This window comes from Charadrius vociferus, unplaced genomic scaffold (genome assembly GCF_000708025.1).
Source record: "Charadrius vociferus isolate BGI_N301 unplaced genomic scaffold, ASM70802v2 scaffold447, whole genome shotgun sequence".
NCBI classification, from domain to species: domain Eukaryota; kingdom Metazoa; phylum Chordata; class Aves; order Charadriiformes; family Charadriidae; genus Charadrius; species Charadrius vociferus.
Genome location: NW_009649040.1, coordinates 276,765 through 296,463, shown reverse-complemented (window position 1 = coordinate 296,463; position 19,699 = coordinate 276,765). Strand labels below are relative to the sequence as shown.

At 38.8% G+C, this 19,699-nt stretch overlaps 1 protein-coding gene across 1 annotated transcript in view; it reads left to right on the top strand.

Moving 5' to 3' along the window:
• The window catches only part of CDK6 (cyclin-dependent kinase 6), a 125,198-nt gene extending 110,751 nt beyond the window's left edge, over positions 1-14,447 (top strand). Inside the window, exons 5-7 of the mRNA XM_009887911.1 lie at positions 7,682-7,732; positions 11,623-11,758; positions 13,602-14,447. Of these exons, the coding sequence (XP_009886213.1) occupies positions 7,682-7,732; positions 11,623-11,758; positions 13,602-13,748 (334 nt within the window). The 3' untranslated portion in view covers positions 13,749-14,447. The remainder of the gene's footprint in view (positions 1-7,681; positions 7,733-11,622; positions 11,759-13,601) is intronic.
• The last annotated feature ends 5,252 nt before the right edge of the window (positions 14,448-19,699 follow it).

The following is a 19,699-nucleotide window of genomic DNA, read 5'->3' as shown; positions in this document are numbered from 1 at the left end:
TGCTTTTTGCTGTATTTTTAATTAACAACTGAATCTACACAGTAGGCTGGCTCTGCTTTGGTCATAAAGCTGTACACAGTGACTCTGGTTTCTCTTTTGCTAACGTTTCCCTTTCAGTTACACATGCAAAAGGAACGTGCATATCCATCTGCAAATTTTTTGTGATTGGTCCATTTCACAACTCCGGCTCTTCCCAGGCTGCCAACCTATCTGTTTAAAACCCTCAGAAAGTCCAGCATCTCCATGTAATACGATCGTTTGCAGCAAAGCAGTACGAACTTTTCATGATGAAAACCCCCACCAGCAAACATTTGTCTGATGAGCAATCTTAACCCCCGAGTGGATTGCCAAAATGATGCCTGATTTTTTTTTTCTTTTTTTTTTTTTTTTGCGTTCTCTCTCACTATTAATATTCTTTTCTATTTTACATTTTACCTCCTCTTGCACACCAGTGGTTTGCAGCTTCCAGCCACATTTCTCACAGCTTTGGACCTGTACATGAACAGTGCCCTGGAAGCTCATTGTACCAGCTGGGTCTTTCCCTTCTTGGCTTGTATCTACACACAGCTCAGAAAGCACCTTACTTTCTCAGCTCAGGCAGAAATCCTGTATGTTCCTTAGGAAATAGACTGTATGTGCATTTTGGGGTCAGAATATTATCTTTCCTTTCAGAATTCATTTCCTTCATTTTAAATAGTAATGGGGAGCAAATTCAACACACTACAGCACTGGAAGTTGGCAGTTGTTTTTCAGAAACTACCTGTTTTCCTCTATCTGCTTCTGTCTACTGGGCGATGTGAGAAACTCCAAAGAAAATAATAATTATTGCAATTCTTTTGATGCATTAGTTCTGTTTCTACTAATAGTTTAATACTGACATAGCACCAATCTTAGAGATGTTATTCATGATTGTAGTACTATCTTACTTGAAGAATGATAGATTTCAAGTAAAAAAAATGGACTGTTAAAGACTAAAATGAGGAACTCAACACAGCTGATCTGTTTTCTGTCAGGTTTTAGCTGAAGAGTATTTCCTCGGTCATAATGTTTATCTATGTCATCTTTCTTCTTATATGTAGGACAAGAGAAGTTTCTTAAAAGTTTTGAGCAATTTGTGATCAAGTAGAATGAGCTTACATGAAGTAACTTCTTCCTATGCTGTGTCTGGTACCCACCCACACAAAGATATTATTAAAGGGAAAGGAGAGGGAGAAGTATAAAAAATGTTACATTGAAAATGAGAACTCTGAATTGCACAACAGCTGAGGCAAGTCACTTGTGACTGGAAGTGGGTAACTGTCCAGAGCGTGCAACGTTGTCGGCTGTGGCCTGTTTTCAGAGTAAAGTTTTGTACTGTACCATATTCATTTTACCTATCAGAAGGGCCAATGATCTTCGTCTTTAAACAGTGATACATATTTTTTTCGTTTTATCTTGCCTCAGTTTCTTGTTTCATGCCTAAAGTACCAACTTGTCCAGGGGTTTTGTCAAAGAGAAACAGTGGTGGGAGCAAGAGTGAGGAATCAGCTCAGAAATAATCCCTCTGAATAAGGGTTTCCACAGGATAGTCCAGATCATGTTATTTCTAGTCATCTCATAATTCTAGCTTTAGGTCTTATTTGTTTTTAATTCTAAAAATGAAAATATTTTTTTCATAACAAGTAACTAAGAATCTGAGAAAATTATTTGCCAGCTATTCACATTTTGTAATATGAAAAGAAAAAAAACAACACCATAATTTAAATATATCTCTGAGTCACAGAATATGTAGCTTGGCAGGTTTCCCATGGCACGATGCAGGAATCCTTGGCAAATGTTTCTTGGCTTTAGCTTTCTTAGTTTCTTCACCATCACCTTGTTGCTCTTATACACACAGACATACAACTACTACAACCCAACCAACTTATAAAATTCCTTATACCACTTCCGTGAACTGCTGCTATATTCTTTCCCTTTAAGTTTTTCTCTCCACTATGCCAAATTATCATGGACTTTCTCTTTCAACACCTCCCCTATCTTGTGTAATGCCTTCAAAACAGCAGCTACCTGTTCTGAAATCACTGCTCTTCCCAACACTTCTCTTTGCCATCTCTTCACCCAGTCTGTGTAAGCACTACTTGCCCAAAAAGCAGGCTGTACCTTTCCCACCCAAGATGCTCTTTTCATTTTAGGGAGTTCTTGTATGACTTCACTGAGTACATGTGGATTGCCAATATACAGACTTTTCACTGAGAATATTGTATATATTCAAGTTAGTAATCAAGACCTTATTGGGTTTTTGTGATAACATGGAAGGGAATGGGATTCCCAACTGCTGTTGTCACCACACTGAGCAAATGGACTAGCAAAAAGAATCCAGATAGTTACTTTAGAAATTATTTCTTACATATCTGGAAAGATGCAAGGCTTATCTAGCCTTGGAGGCAATTGTATTGGCAACTCTAGAATTGTTGTGATAGCTCTCTAATACGTTTTGGTTAGAAAGAGAACGTCTTAACTTTTTTTTCATCTTCAATACTGTTTTTCTTCATATGGCCTTTCTTCCATGTGTGCATTTTACCTGTAGTTTAATAACTCAGTGTCAGAAATTGAAAGATATTTTCCAATCAGAATGCCACTAATTGGTTCAAAAAGTCAGTCACTATCAAGAAACCCGCAGAAATCTTTTCCTGTGCCTCAATGCATCTGGTTTTATTAGACTGTTATTTTCCTTGTGTCTGCACTGCAGTATAGATGAGAGCAGTGCTTATCAATATCTTTAATTCCAATCTTTATGAAAATTCTAACTTTTCTTATGAAAAGTTACAGGCCCTCTTTGCTTTCTAGACCAGAGGTTGAAAGTAAAGTCTAGAAGTAATGTGGCCAGTTTACAATTGAACCTTCATTTATCTCTTGTGTGTCATTGCATTCTCATTGTATACAATACTTTTAGAATTGCTTCGGCATGTCCATGGAGTTGCACTAGGGAATTTCTTTTCATGGATACTTGCTTAGGAAATGTTTATATCTCAGTTCCTACTGAGTAGCACAGACGTTGAATACAGTGTCTATAAAATAAAAAACCTTTCAGACACCAATATCCAGTTCAGATAGATAGAATATTCAGTGATGGTGAAACTCAGCATGAAACAATGACATGAGCTGAGTATATTCCTTTGGACAAGAGAAGAGAGCATACAGCTGGTGAGTGGTGAAATCTGATTTGTTCAGCTAGATATAAGCATGAGAGCCTTTTGGCCAGAAGATGAGTGGTGCAAGTCCTTCTAAACTATAAGCAGATGGTAACTTTTTCAGGATTTGTGAGGTTTTACATTGCAGCCTTATGCTGTGATTTCTATTTGTATTTCTGTATTATTACAGAATCACAGGATGGTTGAGGTCGGAGGGGACCTCTGGAGATCATCTGGTCCAATCCTCCCTGCTGAAGCAGGGCCACCTAGAACTGGTTGCCTAGGGCCATATCCAGATATCTTTTCAATATCTCCAAGGTGGGAGGCTCTCAAACGTCCCTGGGCAACTTGTCCTGGTGCTCAGTCACCCCCACAGTAAAAAAGTGTTTCCTTATATTCAGACAGAATCTCCTGTGCTTCCATTTGTGCCTATTGCCTCTTGTCCTGTCACTGGGCACCACCAAAAAGAGCCTGACTCCATCTTCTTTGCACCCTTCCTTCGGGTATTTGTATACATTAATGATATTCCCCCCTGAACCTTCTCTTCTCTAGGCTAAACAGTCACAGCTCTCTCAGCCTTTCCTCATATGTCAGATGCTATAGTCCCTTCATCATCTTCCTGGACCTTCACTGGTCTGTCTCCAGTATGTCCATGTCTCTTTTGTACTGGGGAACCGAGAGCATTCCAGGTGTGGCCTCACCAGTGCTGAGCAGAAGGGAAGGATCACCTCCCTCAACCTGCTGGCACTCTGTTCCTCATGCAGCCCAGGAGTTATATGCATCTTCGTGTTGAACTGCCATTTTAAAAGGTAGATAGATTTATCCTGTGAAAATAGTCACAATGCAGACTCATAGCTAATATCCATTTAATTGTGTAGCTGCGCATTTTGTACCTCAGGAACTGAGGTATGTGCTTATTGACTCAGCAGGAGTCTGTTTTAGCAGAACATGGTAGTAATATGGTGCCTCCAACTCATCTTCGTATCTGTAGGCTAAGGACATTACAGTCCTACATTAGACATGAAGGGGGTTTTCCTCCATTCAGTGGGCACCATTCCAGAGGCAGTGGGTAACGATCTAGCTCCAAGGCCTGGAGAAGGAGTGGTCAAACAAGATGGACACCTGCAGATTCCCTGTAACATTTCCCTCCCCTCATTTCATCTCATCGTCTTCCCTACTCAAGTGTGTGTTTTGTAACAGCAATGGTGTTGGAGCCCTCAGAGCATGGATTTTGTAGCAAGAAAAGTCAGGGAAGGTTGAGAGTATCAAGAAACCACACAAAAAGCAAGTGTATCCCCATGGATAGCCCTTTCTTCCATTGGAATACCCCTCTTTCCTGACACATATGTACACGCAGATTTTAGGCATGCTTTGAAGTCAGAAGACAGACTCACTTCTTCTGCCACAGGAGACAAATCCAGCTCCATACCTTTCCCGAGGAAGAAAGAAGGAATTCGACAAAATCAGACTCTCAGAGTTTAAGCAGTCTTATGCAGATTATCATCACAGAGAGGAGAACATATCCCCAAGTAAGGACTTCTGGATTCAGCTTGCATAAATAAACCTCAGGGAGTGAGTGGGTGAGTGAGTCAAGTCAAAGATACCAAGAACAAAGGTGAAATTTTACATTTCTGTGGCTGCTGAGTATGCTCCCAGTGCAGTGGTACTGGGAGAGCTGATGTCCCCATTTAAGAACAGAATTAAAAAAACAATCGGCTTGAGGTGAAAGTTTTTTCTGTGCACTGGACGTGCAGCACTGGCAAGTCATTACTAAAGAGTAACTAGTGCCAAAATGTGAGACGAGATCTTCATACAGCTGCTGATTAAGTGAATCTACTTCCCCAATCATCCGTCCAGTATTCCAATTGAACCTCTAGCCAAAATTCACGAGGCAGTTTTCATTACATTACTGGTGCCTAGCCTGGAGTTGGCATTCTGCTATAGTTGTGATGGTGGGATGGATAGGAGGCTGAAAGATGAATTAATAACACTTCATTATGATGAAATATCAAAGTATGTTGGAAGGTCACCTTGTGTTGTATAATTATGTATTCAAAAGAATTTAAATTCTTGCTTCAGCCCTTGGTGAATCTGAGACAGCAGCAGCGATGGGAAAAACCTCCCTTAAAAATCGCAAGAATCATACTTGTTTTGGCATGACACTGCCTAAGGTGATTTGCGAACAAGGCTGACTTTGCCAAGCTTTCACATTAACACAAGGTTCATTTTAAAACATTAAATCAGTTTTCATTTGCATGGATAGGATTATTTGATTGAGTAGATTTTGATAGTTTAAAGGGCCCCAATATTCTAATGCTGGAGCCAAAATTAAACACTCAAAGTAACAGTATGTTAACAAATTTAAGCAGTCATTAAAAAAAAAAAAAAGTCTAAGGTTGTCATATTGTCTGACTTTGGAAGAGGTGGAGCGTGTCTGTTGCCACAAACAATACTAGGATTGTGGCTACTGACCACTTTGAAAATCAGGCTCAAAACCTACAGCAGAAATAGATGCTCCTGTCTGAGTGAAGTTAAGCTTTGGGGTTTTGTAGAAGCCAATGTTGCTGGAAAGCTTAAAAAAAATACAGAAACCGCTAAGTATGAGTTGAAACAGACTTGTTAAAGAGGCTACAGTTAGTAAATATCATGTATATCTGGGAAGCAGCGCTTGCCATTATCTGTGATTTATTCAGAGTCAAAATAAATAAAGCCCCTTATGGACATGTATCAGACTATCGCATTTTACCTCATCAGTTTTAATCTAATGTCACATGGTTTCAAATCAGACTTAATGAAATTGTTCTCTCAATGCCCCTGTGCAAAGCAGTTTGCAATGTAAGTTGATATGACATGACCTGAACGGGAGCAAACATGAAGGAGACAAAATGCATGTTTAGTTCATCAAAGATGGTCAGGATGTCTTCCAGATATTGCTTTGCTCTTTGTCTTGGTGGCACAGATTTCTGCAGAGATTATTATGTCTAACTGAGAAATGTCACAGTGCCCTGTGTCTACTTACTGTATTTGGTGTGGACCCACAAGATAGGCCGTGCCATGGACATCTTTTTTCTATGTGAGAGTGTCAAGATGTAAAGCGCCATTTTTCAGTATTAACTCATGGTTAGAAAAAGGACACCCAGATCCTACATCTGCTCCTGCATACAGGCAATGAGAGGGGAAGGATTATAGCTGAGTACTCCTTGTTCTCCCAGTGTAGATGGGAGAGGTCTTCTCCTATGAAGAGCAACAGTGAAATGATGTCTTTGGCTATCGCTGCCGTTAAGGACCTGTATCAGACAGAAGAAAAGGAGTATGCAGGAGAACTGACGTTTCTCCATAACCAAAGGCTGCCAGTGAAGACATGGGAATATGCATTGTTTGTCAAGTCACCAGGTCTCAGTTGAACAATAGGTTTGGAAACTGTAACCATAAGTTTACAGCATGCACTGTACTCCAAGAGCTGTGCTCCAGAAGCGAGGGGCAGCCTGGCTATCAGCTGACCCAAGTTAGTAGCTCAGTTTGCAGCATGTCTGAATTGCGTTTCTTGGAGTAATCCACCCTTTGTTGAACCAAAATGGTACACAACATCAGGGGCCTGATCTTCACAGATGCCCTCATTCTTGGCTGGATCCTTAATCATTCGTCAGTAACCTGTTGGAATGCCATGGGAGTTTAAACATAAAATTGCACTGTTGATCACACCTTACTGAATTCAACACAAAGACGGCAATACAGCCGCACAAATCTGAATTTCATATTTTACTTAGGCACTATGGGGTGATAGTATTTTATAAATGAAGAGTGAAAATATTTTAAATTGCACTTTGAAAAGAAAGTGCACCCCTCTGAAAGTATTTTTAGTTGCTGTTTTTTCTGAAAGCCTTTGGACATTCAGCCTATTAATATGTTTCTTTCCTGAACATATCTTTATTTATGCAGCAGAAGTATTCCTCTCCTTCAAGGTAAATTCTGTACCGTTTCACGCCCCATTCTTTACAGACCTTCATAAATCCATTGTCATTTATTTGACCCCTTAAACTTAGGAGCACATTTCCAATATACAATATACAATAAATTTAATTTAGAATGTATATCCATAATAATTAATATCTAATTTTATTATGTTTTAATGAATTGCATGACATTCACTCTGTTTTTCCCCTCTAAACAGCTATTTAAGTATGTTCTTTGTAGCGAAAACTATTTTGTTAATGATACGATTCATCGGATAGTATTAGTTGAGAGAAAGTAATTTCGTTCATGTTAAAGGATGGAATTAAATTTTTAAAAGTAGCATATTCAAAAATATGTCTCATCTGTCCCCTTTTTTACCAGTTTTAGTAGAAACTTGAAAGGTATACTCACAGACTGGATAAAGCATGGAGGCAGAAGAAGTGAGGTCTCAAAAAAAATAACTTTTTCACCCTGTGTTGGCAGCTGTCGATGACAAATATAAATTCACATTAATTAAAGCAAGTCACATCCTAAAAAATATTTCTTTATTCTTTCAGACCACTCTTCCGTGGAAATTCAGATGTTGATCAGCTAGGAAAAATCTTTGAGTAAGTAATAACTAGTTGCATTATGTCAATATCTATTTAACATTGAAATACTGTGAGGTCTCTTTGCCATGTTTTTATGCAATAATGTGACTAGAACAAAGTATTCCTAGAACATATTTCCTATTGCTACCGTATGCAACATGATATTTCCGTGTATTCTGTGTCAGAGTGGGTGGAGGAAGCAACATGGAATATAGTTCTGCAGAACTAACAGCCATCATCAGGAAGTTACGAGAGACTTCTGGTTTGGGCTTTTTAAATCTCTTAAACATATTATGCATGTACCGTTCATGCTTATTCCTAAACAGACAGATCCAAGAGATTCTCTTCACATAAACAAAGGCAGGGGGTTTATTTTTCAGTAATTTCTTTGTGTATTTCAGAAGACATTAGAATACATTAAAATTGTTATTAAACTGAAATCTCTAAGATGATGACCAACAGCTTCTTTGCAGAAAAGACCTGTACATAAGAAAATGCTAGCTTTCAAAATATACTGTGTAGCCTGTTAAAATGATTACAGTCCATGTTTTGGTCAGGAAGGTAACTGTGAGAACAGAAGGAACATCAGCATTTTAACATGTGCTTTGTCAGAGGTGAACTAATTTGCTTTATGTAAAACCATTTTATAATTCTAGGAGTTTGCATTTTTCTTCTTCAGATATATCAAATACGTTGAGGAGGTGGGGAGGCTCTAAACTCTCTGAGGTAGAATAATTCTCTTCCAAAATATGTTCTTAGTTAAACAAAAAAATAAGTTATTGATATTACTGATATGATAATTAAGTAGGATTATATCACTTTTTCTTCTAAAAGCTCTTCAGAGCAAGGGATGTTTCTGAATTTATAAGAACCATGTAAATTTAAGATCTGATGTATGTCCCACCTCAGAGAATGAATGCCCATTTGCCTCTGTACCTCTGTCCTCCCTTTTCATATGGAGAGCCTGCAGGGATCCAGGGATCTGGATGGAATAAGAAATAGCTAGGCAGAGAGAGAGAGAAAAGGCTTAAAAATAATTCTCTTGAAGATATTCCAAAGAGTAGATTGTAAAATTTCTAGGGAGAAGAGGTGAAAAAAAGAAAAAATAATGGATTTCTCTGTTTAACCATTTTTCCAGTTCTCAAATCATAACAGATAGGTTTCTAAGCATTTTCATTATTTAATATGAGGTTCCTAAATTGCAGGTCTTGATTTCACAGAGTTGACTTCCCTTTCCTGCATACCATACCAGTGTATGTGACTCACTTGCGTGGTTAATTTGTCATGCGCTGAATAGCTCTTCCTGCCCAATCCAGAAAAATCAGTCCTTAAAGTCTACTTTTTCTTCTTATGCCAAAACCACTCCTTTAGTCCTACAATATTCTGCTTTATTAAATTAAGACAGTTTTGATATGTACAACATATTTTATAATTAAAAAAGACATAGCTGTGATTTTTTTTAAGGATTTTGATTTCTTTATGACATTTAAGGGGAAAAACCGAAACTAAGTGGGCTAGGATTAAATGCATAGCTGCTAGCAGCAGCCTCCAACAGGGATCTTTCCATCCCTAGGGGCCGAGATTACCTGTGCAGAAAAGAATTCATCAAGAAGAGAAAATGCTGTGCTAATTTTAGAAGAAATTCCTTATTACACATCAACTTAAAGAGAAAGTTTGATTTTGCTTCTTTTGTGCAGTTGTCCTTAAAGAGTTCAAAAGTTTCTTTCTTGGATTTGGGGGGGGGTATGCTAAACAGTGATTATTTTGTGTTTTAACAGCTGGAGAACCCCCTACAGTTAGGCATAGCTGCTCTTGTAGGAGGATTGTTGCTTTCTATAGCAGTGACTCATTCTCCAGACTAATTTGGACAGAAAGTAGTTTCGGGATTTTCATGCAATCTGGACTAATGCATTCTTTCAGATAATGGGGCTGTGGTCTACCTTTGCTTTACATGTGCATCAGGTAAAATTCCACCACGTTTGAGCGTAAATCCCTCGGTGGTGGCCCCAAATAATTGCCTGTTTTTCCAGGCCACTGTCAGCGTGTGGAATATCCTCACAGATTTCAGGCAAAACGCTGCAATGGTTTGAGCAGACTTGTCTCCTATTGTGATCAATGGGGGAGTGGAGAGTACTCGGCGTTTCTCAAGACCAGGCCTGAACCTTTGGCAGGAGGTGAAAGATACTCCCATCCAAGATACTCCCAAATGTAGCCACTGAAATGGTAGTGCTACCAGACCAGAGTGAGGACATCTACTCAGACATTCATTATTAAGAGTTTTGAGCGTGTAACTAAAAATATCTCTCCTTTCCACTCTTGGTCTTGTCCACCCTACCTGTCTGACAGGCTGCCTCCTTGTTTCTTTTTGTTAGCTTTGCCTGTGCCTGTGCTTATTCTGGCGTGTTCATGCTCTCTCATGCAAACGTTAAAAAAAACTGGGACTAACCAAACACATTTGAATGGCAGGTTAACCGTCATTGTTATTTAAAATATTTAACTCCCCTATCTTCCTACGATGCTATTTGTATTATATTGAACGCGGGTCCAGATCCTCAAACAGCTAATGGCATGGCTTTAACCACCATGGCCAAGGGAGTTGCCCCATACCCCCACAGTACCTGTGGTGATAAAATCAATTTTTTGTACAGATTTAGCTTATAATTTCCCAAGAGCTGTGATATCTTCAGATGTAGTAAAATTAAATTGTCCCGAGATTTTAATTGCTTTGCCCTTCTATGCATGCTGTTGTTTTGAGGAAATACTAATTTTTTGAGGTATTTTAGGTGAACCAAATTACAATCTAAAATCCACATAGATAGAAGTAGATAGATTCCACTAAGTTCAGTGAGGTAACCTGTGATTTACATCGCAGTGTTTGGCCTATGGCCTCACGCGGTCTTACTACCAACCTCAGCAAGAAGAAGGTCAATGCTGCTCCCTAGTGGCGTTGGGTTTAGTGCAGACCCGAGTACTCAGTTAAGTTTTTTCATGTTCCACCTTTTCTTACTCTGTCAGCGTTTCCAGTAAAAATCTCAATTTTACAGGGTGCAAAAACTGATTTTCCCTGAAACCTGACAAGTAATGTATGGTCTTTTCCAGAATTTTCATCAGAAACTGGCATTTCAATCCCACAAATATTATCACCAGACTAAAACACGAAATGTATGAGACATGATCCAATATTAGACATTTACCTATTATTTCACTTATTTGGGTTTTAAACTTTAGCATGATTATTTAATAGGTATAAATAGCTTCTATAATTTAAAGAATAAAGAAATAAATTATAAAAAGAAATTAAAATATTCTATTAAAGTGTAAAGTAAAACTAAAATACAATTGGAAGTAGAAACATAAAGACACTCGAGTCCTATGCCACTGCTGAATTGAGACTTTAAAGCCTGTATTGTGAAGCAAATAAATTGTTTAAATTTGGGCAACAATTACTGCACATAGCTTTGAAGCATTATGAAACATCCCTTTTATTGCCTTACCCTCATCTTGACCCACACTCTTCTCCCAGTCCCTATTCTTGTGAATAAAGATCCTTGCATGCAATTCCCCTTTGAAACTTACTGCTTTTAATCATCCTGGAGCGACATATGTTGCACCATCCAGTCAAGAGCTGAGCAACTTTCTTCCAAAGCACTCAGCCCTTTTTCAACAAAAAGGCTCCGAAAATTGAGACTTAGGCCAGAAAACTGTGCTGTCCACAGAATGATTTCTACCAAGCACACTGAGGACCTACAATCATCAGCCTCTATTCACTGAGATCAGTACACTACTATACAATTAATCTCATTTAAACTAAAAGACTTAGTCATAAAGTAAACTGCCACTCACTATAATCAATATAAAGGGGAGACTGCATAAATTTCGGACCTGACATTATGTTTTTCCTTTCACAGTGTAATTGGACTCCCAGAAGAAGAGGACTGGCCTAATGACGTTGCCCTTCCAAGAAATGCTTTCACTTCCAGACCCGCACAACCTATTGAAAAATTTGTACCAGATATTGATGAACTGGGCAAAGACTTGCTTCTTGTGAGTTTCTGTTTGTTGTTCTCCAAACCGCATGACTGATAGTTCCCACTGTGCATGCAACATGCCAACAAACATTTATGTTTCCATTTAACAGAGTTGTTAAAGAAAAGCTCAGAAGTAGGTAGACGAATTCATTTAAATCTGTGAAACACCAGCACAAAGACACCACCTTTGGCTCAAGAGGTGTCAGAGCTGAGAATAGTTAGAGACTAGGAACTGTGTCAGGGAAATACCTGTCTGACCTGTCTTTAGACCTTACACTTAGATCTCATTACTGACCGGTCTTGTGCCAATGATTCAGCCATTCTTATAGTATAAGCCTTATACGAGTACAAAAACTGATCTGACATTTTTCATGGTAGAGCAGACCCGATATAAAGCAGAAAATAGGCTGTAGAGGCAGATTACATCTGCGTGCCTTCTGTTGAATGCTGAAAAATTGAGATTTGGGATTCACCAGTTGTTGCCTCTTACAAATGGCAGGATTGAACAGAAGCAAACAAATTGTGCTGGTACAACTGGTAACACTGAATTCAATTAAATAATTTTCATCATTTTTATAGATACGTTATAAACCCCAGCCCTGAAGTTCAGTCTTGGAATGGAATATAGGGAATGGCTTGCCTCAGTTTGCATTTTCCTGGGCTTGTTGAAAACTAGACAAATTTGTTCTCTGGAAGCCTTTCAAAGATCTTGCTTCACAGGGGCTCGGTAGAGTGGGCTCAGCACAACTCTTGAACGACTTGCTGCATCCCTCCAGGAACTGCTACCTCCAGCCAAAGTTATCTCTAGTGAAGAGCCGATCGTCCTCCATTGTCCTTGTGACTGCAGCTCCTAGCTGCAGTAAGCTGGACTACATCTGGACACTTGAAATGACAGGGAGAAATGTATCTGTTGTGCATGCAGGCAGTCTGAAAATGGAAGCTAGAAGTGGGACAAGAATTAGATTCTGGGAACAACAAGGAATAAAATATGGCAGAGAGCTCAGCGAGTGTGAGGCATGATGGAAGGGAAGAAGAAGACAAATATCTATGCCTAGAAGGTGAGGTGGGAAGGGAAGCTGTTCCTGTTAGGCAAAAAGATGAGAACTGGGAGCCACAGATGAAAGGGGAGGGCAGAACTGGAAGTCACTGAATTGATTTCAGAAGTTAAAAGATAGGAATTCTGATACAAGAAAAGAAAGCAAGAGTAGAAAGTGATCAGACAAGGATATCAGGAAGAATACTATTTGGAGGTGAATGAAAGAAAAGAGAACAAGGAATAAAACACAAGGCTATGGGAGAGATTTCAGTGCTGGCTGGACAAAGGCGGGGATAAGTATTTGGAAAGAAAGCAAGCGAAGTACAGCTAGGAAGAAGAGAGAGAAACTGAACACAAAACTAGCATACGAAGGCTGCAAAGTGAAAGACCCAACACATATAGAAATGCCGAGCCTAGGGATGAACATATGATGCCATTCATGTTTGTATAACCACAAAAGAACAGTGCATTGAAAACTGAGGGGATTCAAAAGTTGTTCATGAATAGTTGCTTGCTGCAGCCTGTGAGACAGCTGTCCTGTGCGTGTGAATTCAAGAAAACCCAAATTCTGGGATTTCCTAAACTATGAATACTTGAGTTTTCTGACTTCTTATTTTCTATTAGCTTCAGGGATGCCATATTCATATACTATGACACCACTGCTTGTTTTAATATGGTCATCTTATCATGCAGCACCTACTGAAACCCTGTTGAGTCTCATACTGATCATAAATTGAAGGTGACATGCATTAATGTATATATGCAATGTTAGCACTGTTAACTGTACGTTTTAGTTAAAACCAACTTCTTTTCATACTTACAGAAATGCTTAGCATTCAATCCAGCCAAGAGAATATCTGCCTATGTTGCCCTCTCTCACCCATATTTCCATGATCTGGAGAAATGCAAGGAGAATCTGGACTCTCACATGTCATCCAGCCAAAACTCCAGTGAGGTGAACGCATCATAATGCTGACTGAAGATGAACCATAAAGGAACAAGACGTGTAGCTGACAAGGCCACTGTCCCATACAAACCCCATAGCTGTTCTAGCGAAGATCATTATTTGGAGGTTTTACGCACTTATCTTTTATTTTGGGATTGTGATGTGCTTATCCAAGGAAATCAATCTAGTTTACTTTCAGCAGAGCAACACAAGGGCCAGGGCTTTGACCTGCTCCCATTGCAGCTTTATGTTTGTTTTGTTTTTGTTTTGTTTATCTACCTGGGAAAACTCCAGATGAAGAGAAGCTGCTGACCGGTTTTGCTGCCATTTTATCCTTTTAATATTGAATGCTGCCAGTGTGGAGTAGGATGATCGAGTCACTGCCAAAACATGATGCAATCTCTCTAGCTGCTGAAGCATGATTTGGTACTTTTTTTTTTATTGCTATGTGATCTCTTACAGTGATATTTAAGGAATTGTATTGAAATATCAGATCTCTGCAACCTGCAGTTAACTGATACATGCATTAATACATCCAGCTACTGTTCATTCATAGCATATATGCAGGTGCTTCCCCACTTGAAAACTTGGATGGGTTATTTTATGATTTCATTGCTCTATAAAAATAACAGTGATGATGGTGATCGTAATAAATGTCTCAACTTTTAGTTTTTTTCATACACAAACGGATTATCTAGCTACGTTTGTGTGCATGTTGCAAAAAACAAATGTTTAAAAAACTGCTGGAGACCTGTTCTTTAAGACTCTTTCGATTTCCAAATGGTCGGTTTGTGTTGAAATCCAGCCACATTCTAGCCCACCATCTAACCCATCATTCCCCCCTGGAAACAGCTGCAAGCACATTTTCTTTATCTCGTTCTAAATTTTCTGATATGCAGCTCAAAGACACGAGCAGAGCCAATGCAAACCAATACAGACTTTCGCCTTCAACCTGTTCTGATTATCAGCCAAAAAGGAGAACAGAAAAAATATTTCCAGTTCAGAAGCAGAGAATCCTGTACCTGTAGTAAGCACAGATACGTATTTGTGCTGAACTGTATGCTGTATACTGCGCTGCCTTACCTGCAACACCCCCCATGCATCGCAAGTGCATGAACATTACTGTCACAAAATCCCTCAGATGTCATTTATTAAGCAGACTTGTTTTCTATGCAGAAATGCATGAGCTTCTCTCCTAAACCACCGTGTGGGTATATTGGCACATGCTTCTCCACTAGGGTTAATGTGCCATTATTGAATGTCAAAATAACGAAGCAATTCACATGCCTTTATAGCACAGTTATTTTAAATATTACATTAAATTTTATATTTAGTATTTTTACCTTAACTAAAATATATTTTCAGTATTTTAAAAAGAAACTTTTATTTTTTTAATACTGTACTGGGGAAAAAAAAATATTTTAAATCCATAAAAGCTGTTCCCTAGCGTGACTTTAGTGCATTTACCTGGATATAACTTGGGGGGAAATATTGGTCCAACAAGTTAGCCTTACCATAAAAACATAAATATCCACTATTGCAGTATAACTGATGTTAAGCGAGGCAGCTAGCTTTGCTTACTCCTGTGATAGTCCCTTAGGCTTCAGTCTTCCTCATCTCTATTTCATCTTGCCTAGCTAGTGAGCCAGCATTATATTCTCATTCACAGCGTGCTTGGCAGAAGCAGGTTTTTAGCAGTGAGCTGAGCAATATCATTTTTCCAGCTGTGGCACGGGAACTTGTAGCCGTCTCCCTGGCAGGTTTCTCAGTCCTGTGACAGACTGGCTGTTGTGGAGAACTTCGCTGTTAACTCTCTTTCAGGTATCTGCACTGGCTGGGATGTGGTCCATTGCTAGGGTAGTGAGGAGATCTTATCTGTCTCTTGCATAAAGCTTTTTGTTACTGTTAGACACATAACGATGTGACATATGGTTAAATTCATTCTATTTTAAATAAGCCAGACTTTAAAAGGACCACTTGCATGCATGCATGCAGTGGCCTGTGTTTTTCTTCATGCCCAGAATGGTGCCTATGCAAAACCTACCAGCATGAACAGGCAAGTTGCAAATTAGGCCTGGCAAAAGCACGCACAAGGCATCTGCACGCAGAGATACTACAGATACATAAAACAAGAATTTTGGAAGCTCTACGAGTGGCAAGCTGAAGGCCAGGGAGTACTCACGGCAGCTAACCCTCTGATCTTGGTGTTGCCTCTGTTGTTTTCTGTGTTCCTACATCTAAGGGGAGCGGCGAACCTGCTGCACTGGTGGTGTCCCAGCCTTATTCCTCCATGGGTCAATGGACCTGAGCGTGAATAGGTTTTGATATTCACAGAAAAGGGTAGGTCAGAGAGAAATTTTTGCTAACCATTTCTAAACACTAATTAGAACAACAAACAGAGCCAAAATTCAAGAGAAGCTTGCAACAGTAACAAATAGAAAAGTTTTCTGTACAGATTTTTTAAAAACATTTCACATTTTACCTAGTGCCGAGCTATCATATACACTTTATCAGGGCATTCAGCCTGGTGTGGCGTTCCAGCAGCTGTCAGAGAACTCTCCCAGAGCTCTCCCAGCAACTAACATAGGGTGAAAATGTAGGGGAGGAGAGGGAATTTTCAAATTAGGCTTAAAACTCTCAGATAGAGGTATGCATCTGTTTCACGTTAGAAGTGCTTGTATTAAGCTTAGCAAAGCAAAGGCTAGAAAAGAATATGATTGTGGAATGTAGGTACTTTATTAGGGTAAAATAGAAAGGAGGAAAGATAACACTTTAAGCCAAAGGTTAGTGTTGGCCCAAAACCTAATGAGAATATGGAAATCACAAGGAAGTAAAGTACTGGAGCAGTATTTCCCAACGTGTAGTATCAGAAGAAGAGCTCAGAGAGCAGCAGGGGAAAGCAGGGGCTGGCTTATGGAGTCAGAAGCAGAGCTTCTGCAACATGGTGCTGTATGTTGTCTAATATAGGATGAGGTTATAAATGGGGGTGTTCAGGAGAACAGCTTGAGAAGGGCTGCATTAATGGTCATGTTCTGGAACATCCCTCCAGTGGGAATGGCAGGAACAAAAAAAGAAATCTAAGTTCTGTCTTGGCAGAGTTTAGGGAAAAGATTTATTTCATGGGGTCCTGGTGGTAGCAAGGGCCTAGATTCAAAGCACCAATGACTTTTCAAATGACCTCCTTTTCAAAATCTCTTTAGGAAGAAATTCCATTTTACATGCCATAGGCTTACTCTTATTCCAGTCTTCCCTGCCAAACCGTGGGGCTTCACTTACACTAGTAAACTGAGAAAGCCTGTTCTCTGGCTGGGCGAAGTACTGGCACTGGCTAAAATCATGCGAGGAATCATGCTTATAATTAGACAGTACAGGCAACTGTGGGACTGTGTTCGAGCCCTTGCTCTTTTTATTTTACTGGTATGGCTCTGGTAATTGAGTACCTTTACTAATTTCTGCCATATATGTAGGATGTAGGAATTGTGTATGTTAAATAGAAAGTGCTCCTTGACACGCATGTTCCAGACTGTGATGAAAACTCTTCACAGACCTATTAAATAAGATCTCAGAGTGCAATCCTTCTTAGCGATAACTATGCTTGTATGTGTTCTATAGGACAGGTTCAACAGCAGCTAAAAACCACTGAATAACAAAAAATATATTAAAAATAAGTAGAGACGTTTAGTTCCTAGAGCACCCACAGCTAGACACTGTGCTCTTCTCAGCAGAGAACAGGGTGTTCTAAGTAATGGAAGGAGCAATCTCTATCTCCCACCAGCCTTTTTCTTTATCACTCTACATAACTCTGCAGGAAAAACAGACCCAAGAGCCAAGGGAAAACAATCACCAAAGCCAGCTAGTGGAGTGCTAAGTGCTGAACTATAGCAATACACCTGCAGCAGCCCTTTTCTCTCTTCACCCTGCCTCCACGCTCACTCTAGCTCTCCAGTTCTTCTCCTTGAGCCACTCTATGGAAACAGGTTTCAGTGACACTCACAGGTGCTATTTCCAACAAGACTCTTCCAAATTTTCAATAGCTACACAGTGTCAGTTTCCCTTACATCCCTATTACCAAGTGGTGCTTCTTTTAGTTCAGCAGCTGTGAGCCAATGATTAAAAAAGAATCTCTTTGTGCACCTCCTTGCTTACCCTTAGTTTTGCATACACCTGTGTTGCCTTCTGTGTGCCAAGTGAAATTCTAAAAATAAGGTTTCTGCATATTTCTGTGTAGGCTGTGCCCACACTGCAGGGTTTTTTTCAGCCTATTAGTCCACAATGGTAAATGTTAGAGTACCTTTCTCTGTTGTTTCTGTCCTAAAACACACCAAAAAATGAGCGCGTCATGTTTGCAAAGAATTGAAATTTGGTGCTATGTGTACAGAGCCTTTTACATAAAAGGAATCAGTAAGTTGTAGCATTTGAGCATCTTCTGCGTGGGGAATGGTATCCAGCATCGTAACTTTCATGGGGTTTTTACGCTTGGTGGTTGTTCTGGTGAATAAGAAGAAAATACTGTGCCATGCTACTTTTCAGAGGTTCACTCACTGTCTTTGAGAAACATGTTTTATTATACATATAATTGTCTCTGATGTTAGGTATTAGGCCAACTTTAATACAGAAAATAAAGAGAAAACATGCTGTTTTGGTCTTTTAGCCAACAAACTTGGAGCACTTATCTGACTCACAACTGAAAACACATCAGTTGTCAAATATGTATATGAATCATAAACCACACAGTTTGGTTTAAAAGGCCATGTAAATTAATTATGTTCCATGTATAAGACACAGTTGAATAATGAGGAAGTTTATTCTAAGAACTCTGTTTTATAGAACCACTTTGCTAGTATTTGTCGTATACAGTAGTTTCAGGAATAGATTGATGTTTATATACAATGTGAATTAGAAGATACTAGGCTATTAGAGAGATTTTGTTCTGTTATGCTTGAAGCTTGAATTGATCACAAGCTTAGGAACCTAACATATTTATTGCTACAAAACTGCTTCTAAATATCAAGATCTTTTTTAATGTTAACAGGATTTCACACTTCTCTTAATGTGTAAATGATTTTCTTGAAATTAATGTATTAGAAGAAAACGTTTTTCCAAACTGCAGTTGTGCAAGAAAATTTAAGAGATATATTTTTACTTTCACAGAGAAAAATAGCATGTTCTATACTGAAATCTTCAGTAACTGACTAGTAATAAGCTATCACTTTTACTTCTTTTTGATGACTAAGTATTGGACTATACAGATTAGTTTCCATGAAGAAAAAAAAAAAAAACAGAAACATAATCTAGAAAAGTAGGTGGGATTTTATATGTTTAACCTTCCAAGTTTCATTTTCATATCCAGGTTTTTTGTGAAAGTACAGTTCAGGTGTGCAAAAACACAATGACAATTTTAACAGTCTAACAGGCTGTACAACTCAAATAGGAGTTTTATTTGTGAGCTATTTATTTTATTATATCTCTTTGGTTTGCAAATTGTTAGATAATGGCTGTAATATAATTCTAGTTTCTGGACCAGACTCTGTAACCATCAAATCCCAGTAATTTATGTAAAACGGTAAAAACCTTTCTCATCGATTTAAATGAACTAGGCCATTAAAAGAAGAAAGATGTGGACATATGAACTGACAAATATACTTTTGCCAAGTGTTATTTCTTCCCTTTGGTTTGAAGCTTAGCAAGTATTGCATACTGATATGCAATATATACACAATATAAGAACCATAAAAACCGCTTAGGAGTAGTGTGGACAGGTAAAATAAAAAATTGCTTATTAGGTTCTTGCAGAAACACTCATAATTTTGAAACTGATATATCTTTCCGTTAAAAAATATTCCTGAAAAATTATGTGTCTGTTTTTAATTCAGACAGTGATAGGCACCCAAACAGAACAGAACCAAACAGGAACTTGTTCTCAAAATTGATTCTGCAAGGCCAAGTAGGTACTGTCAGTTCTTTATGGGTTCAGC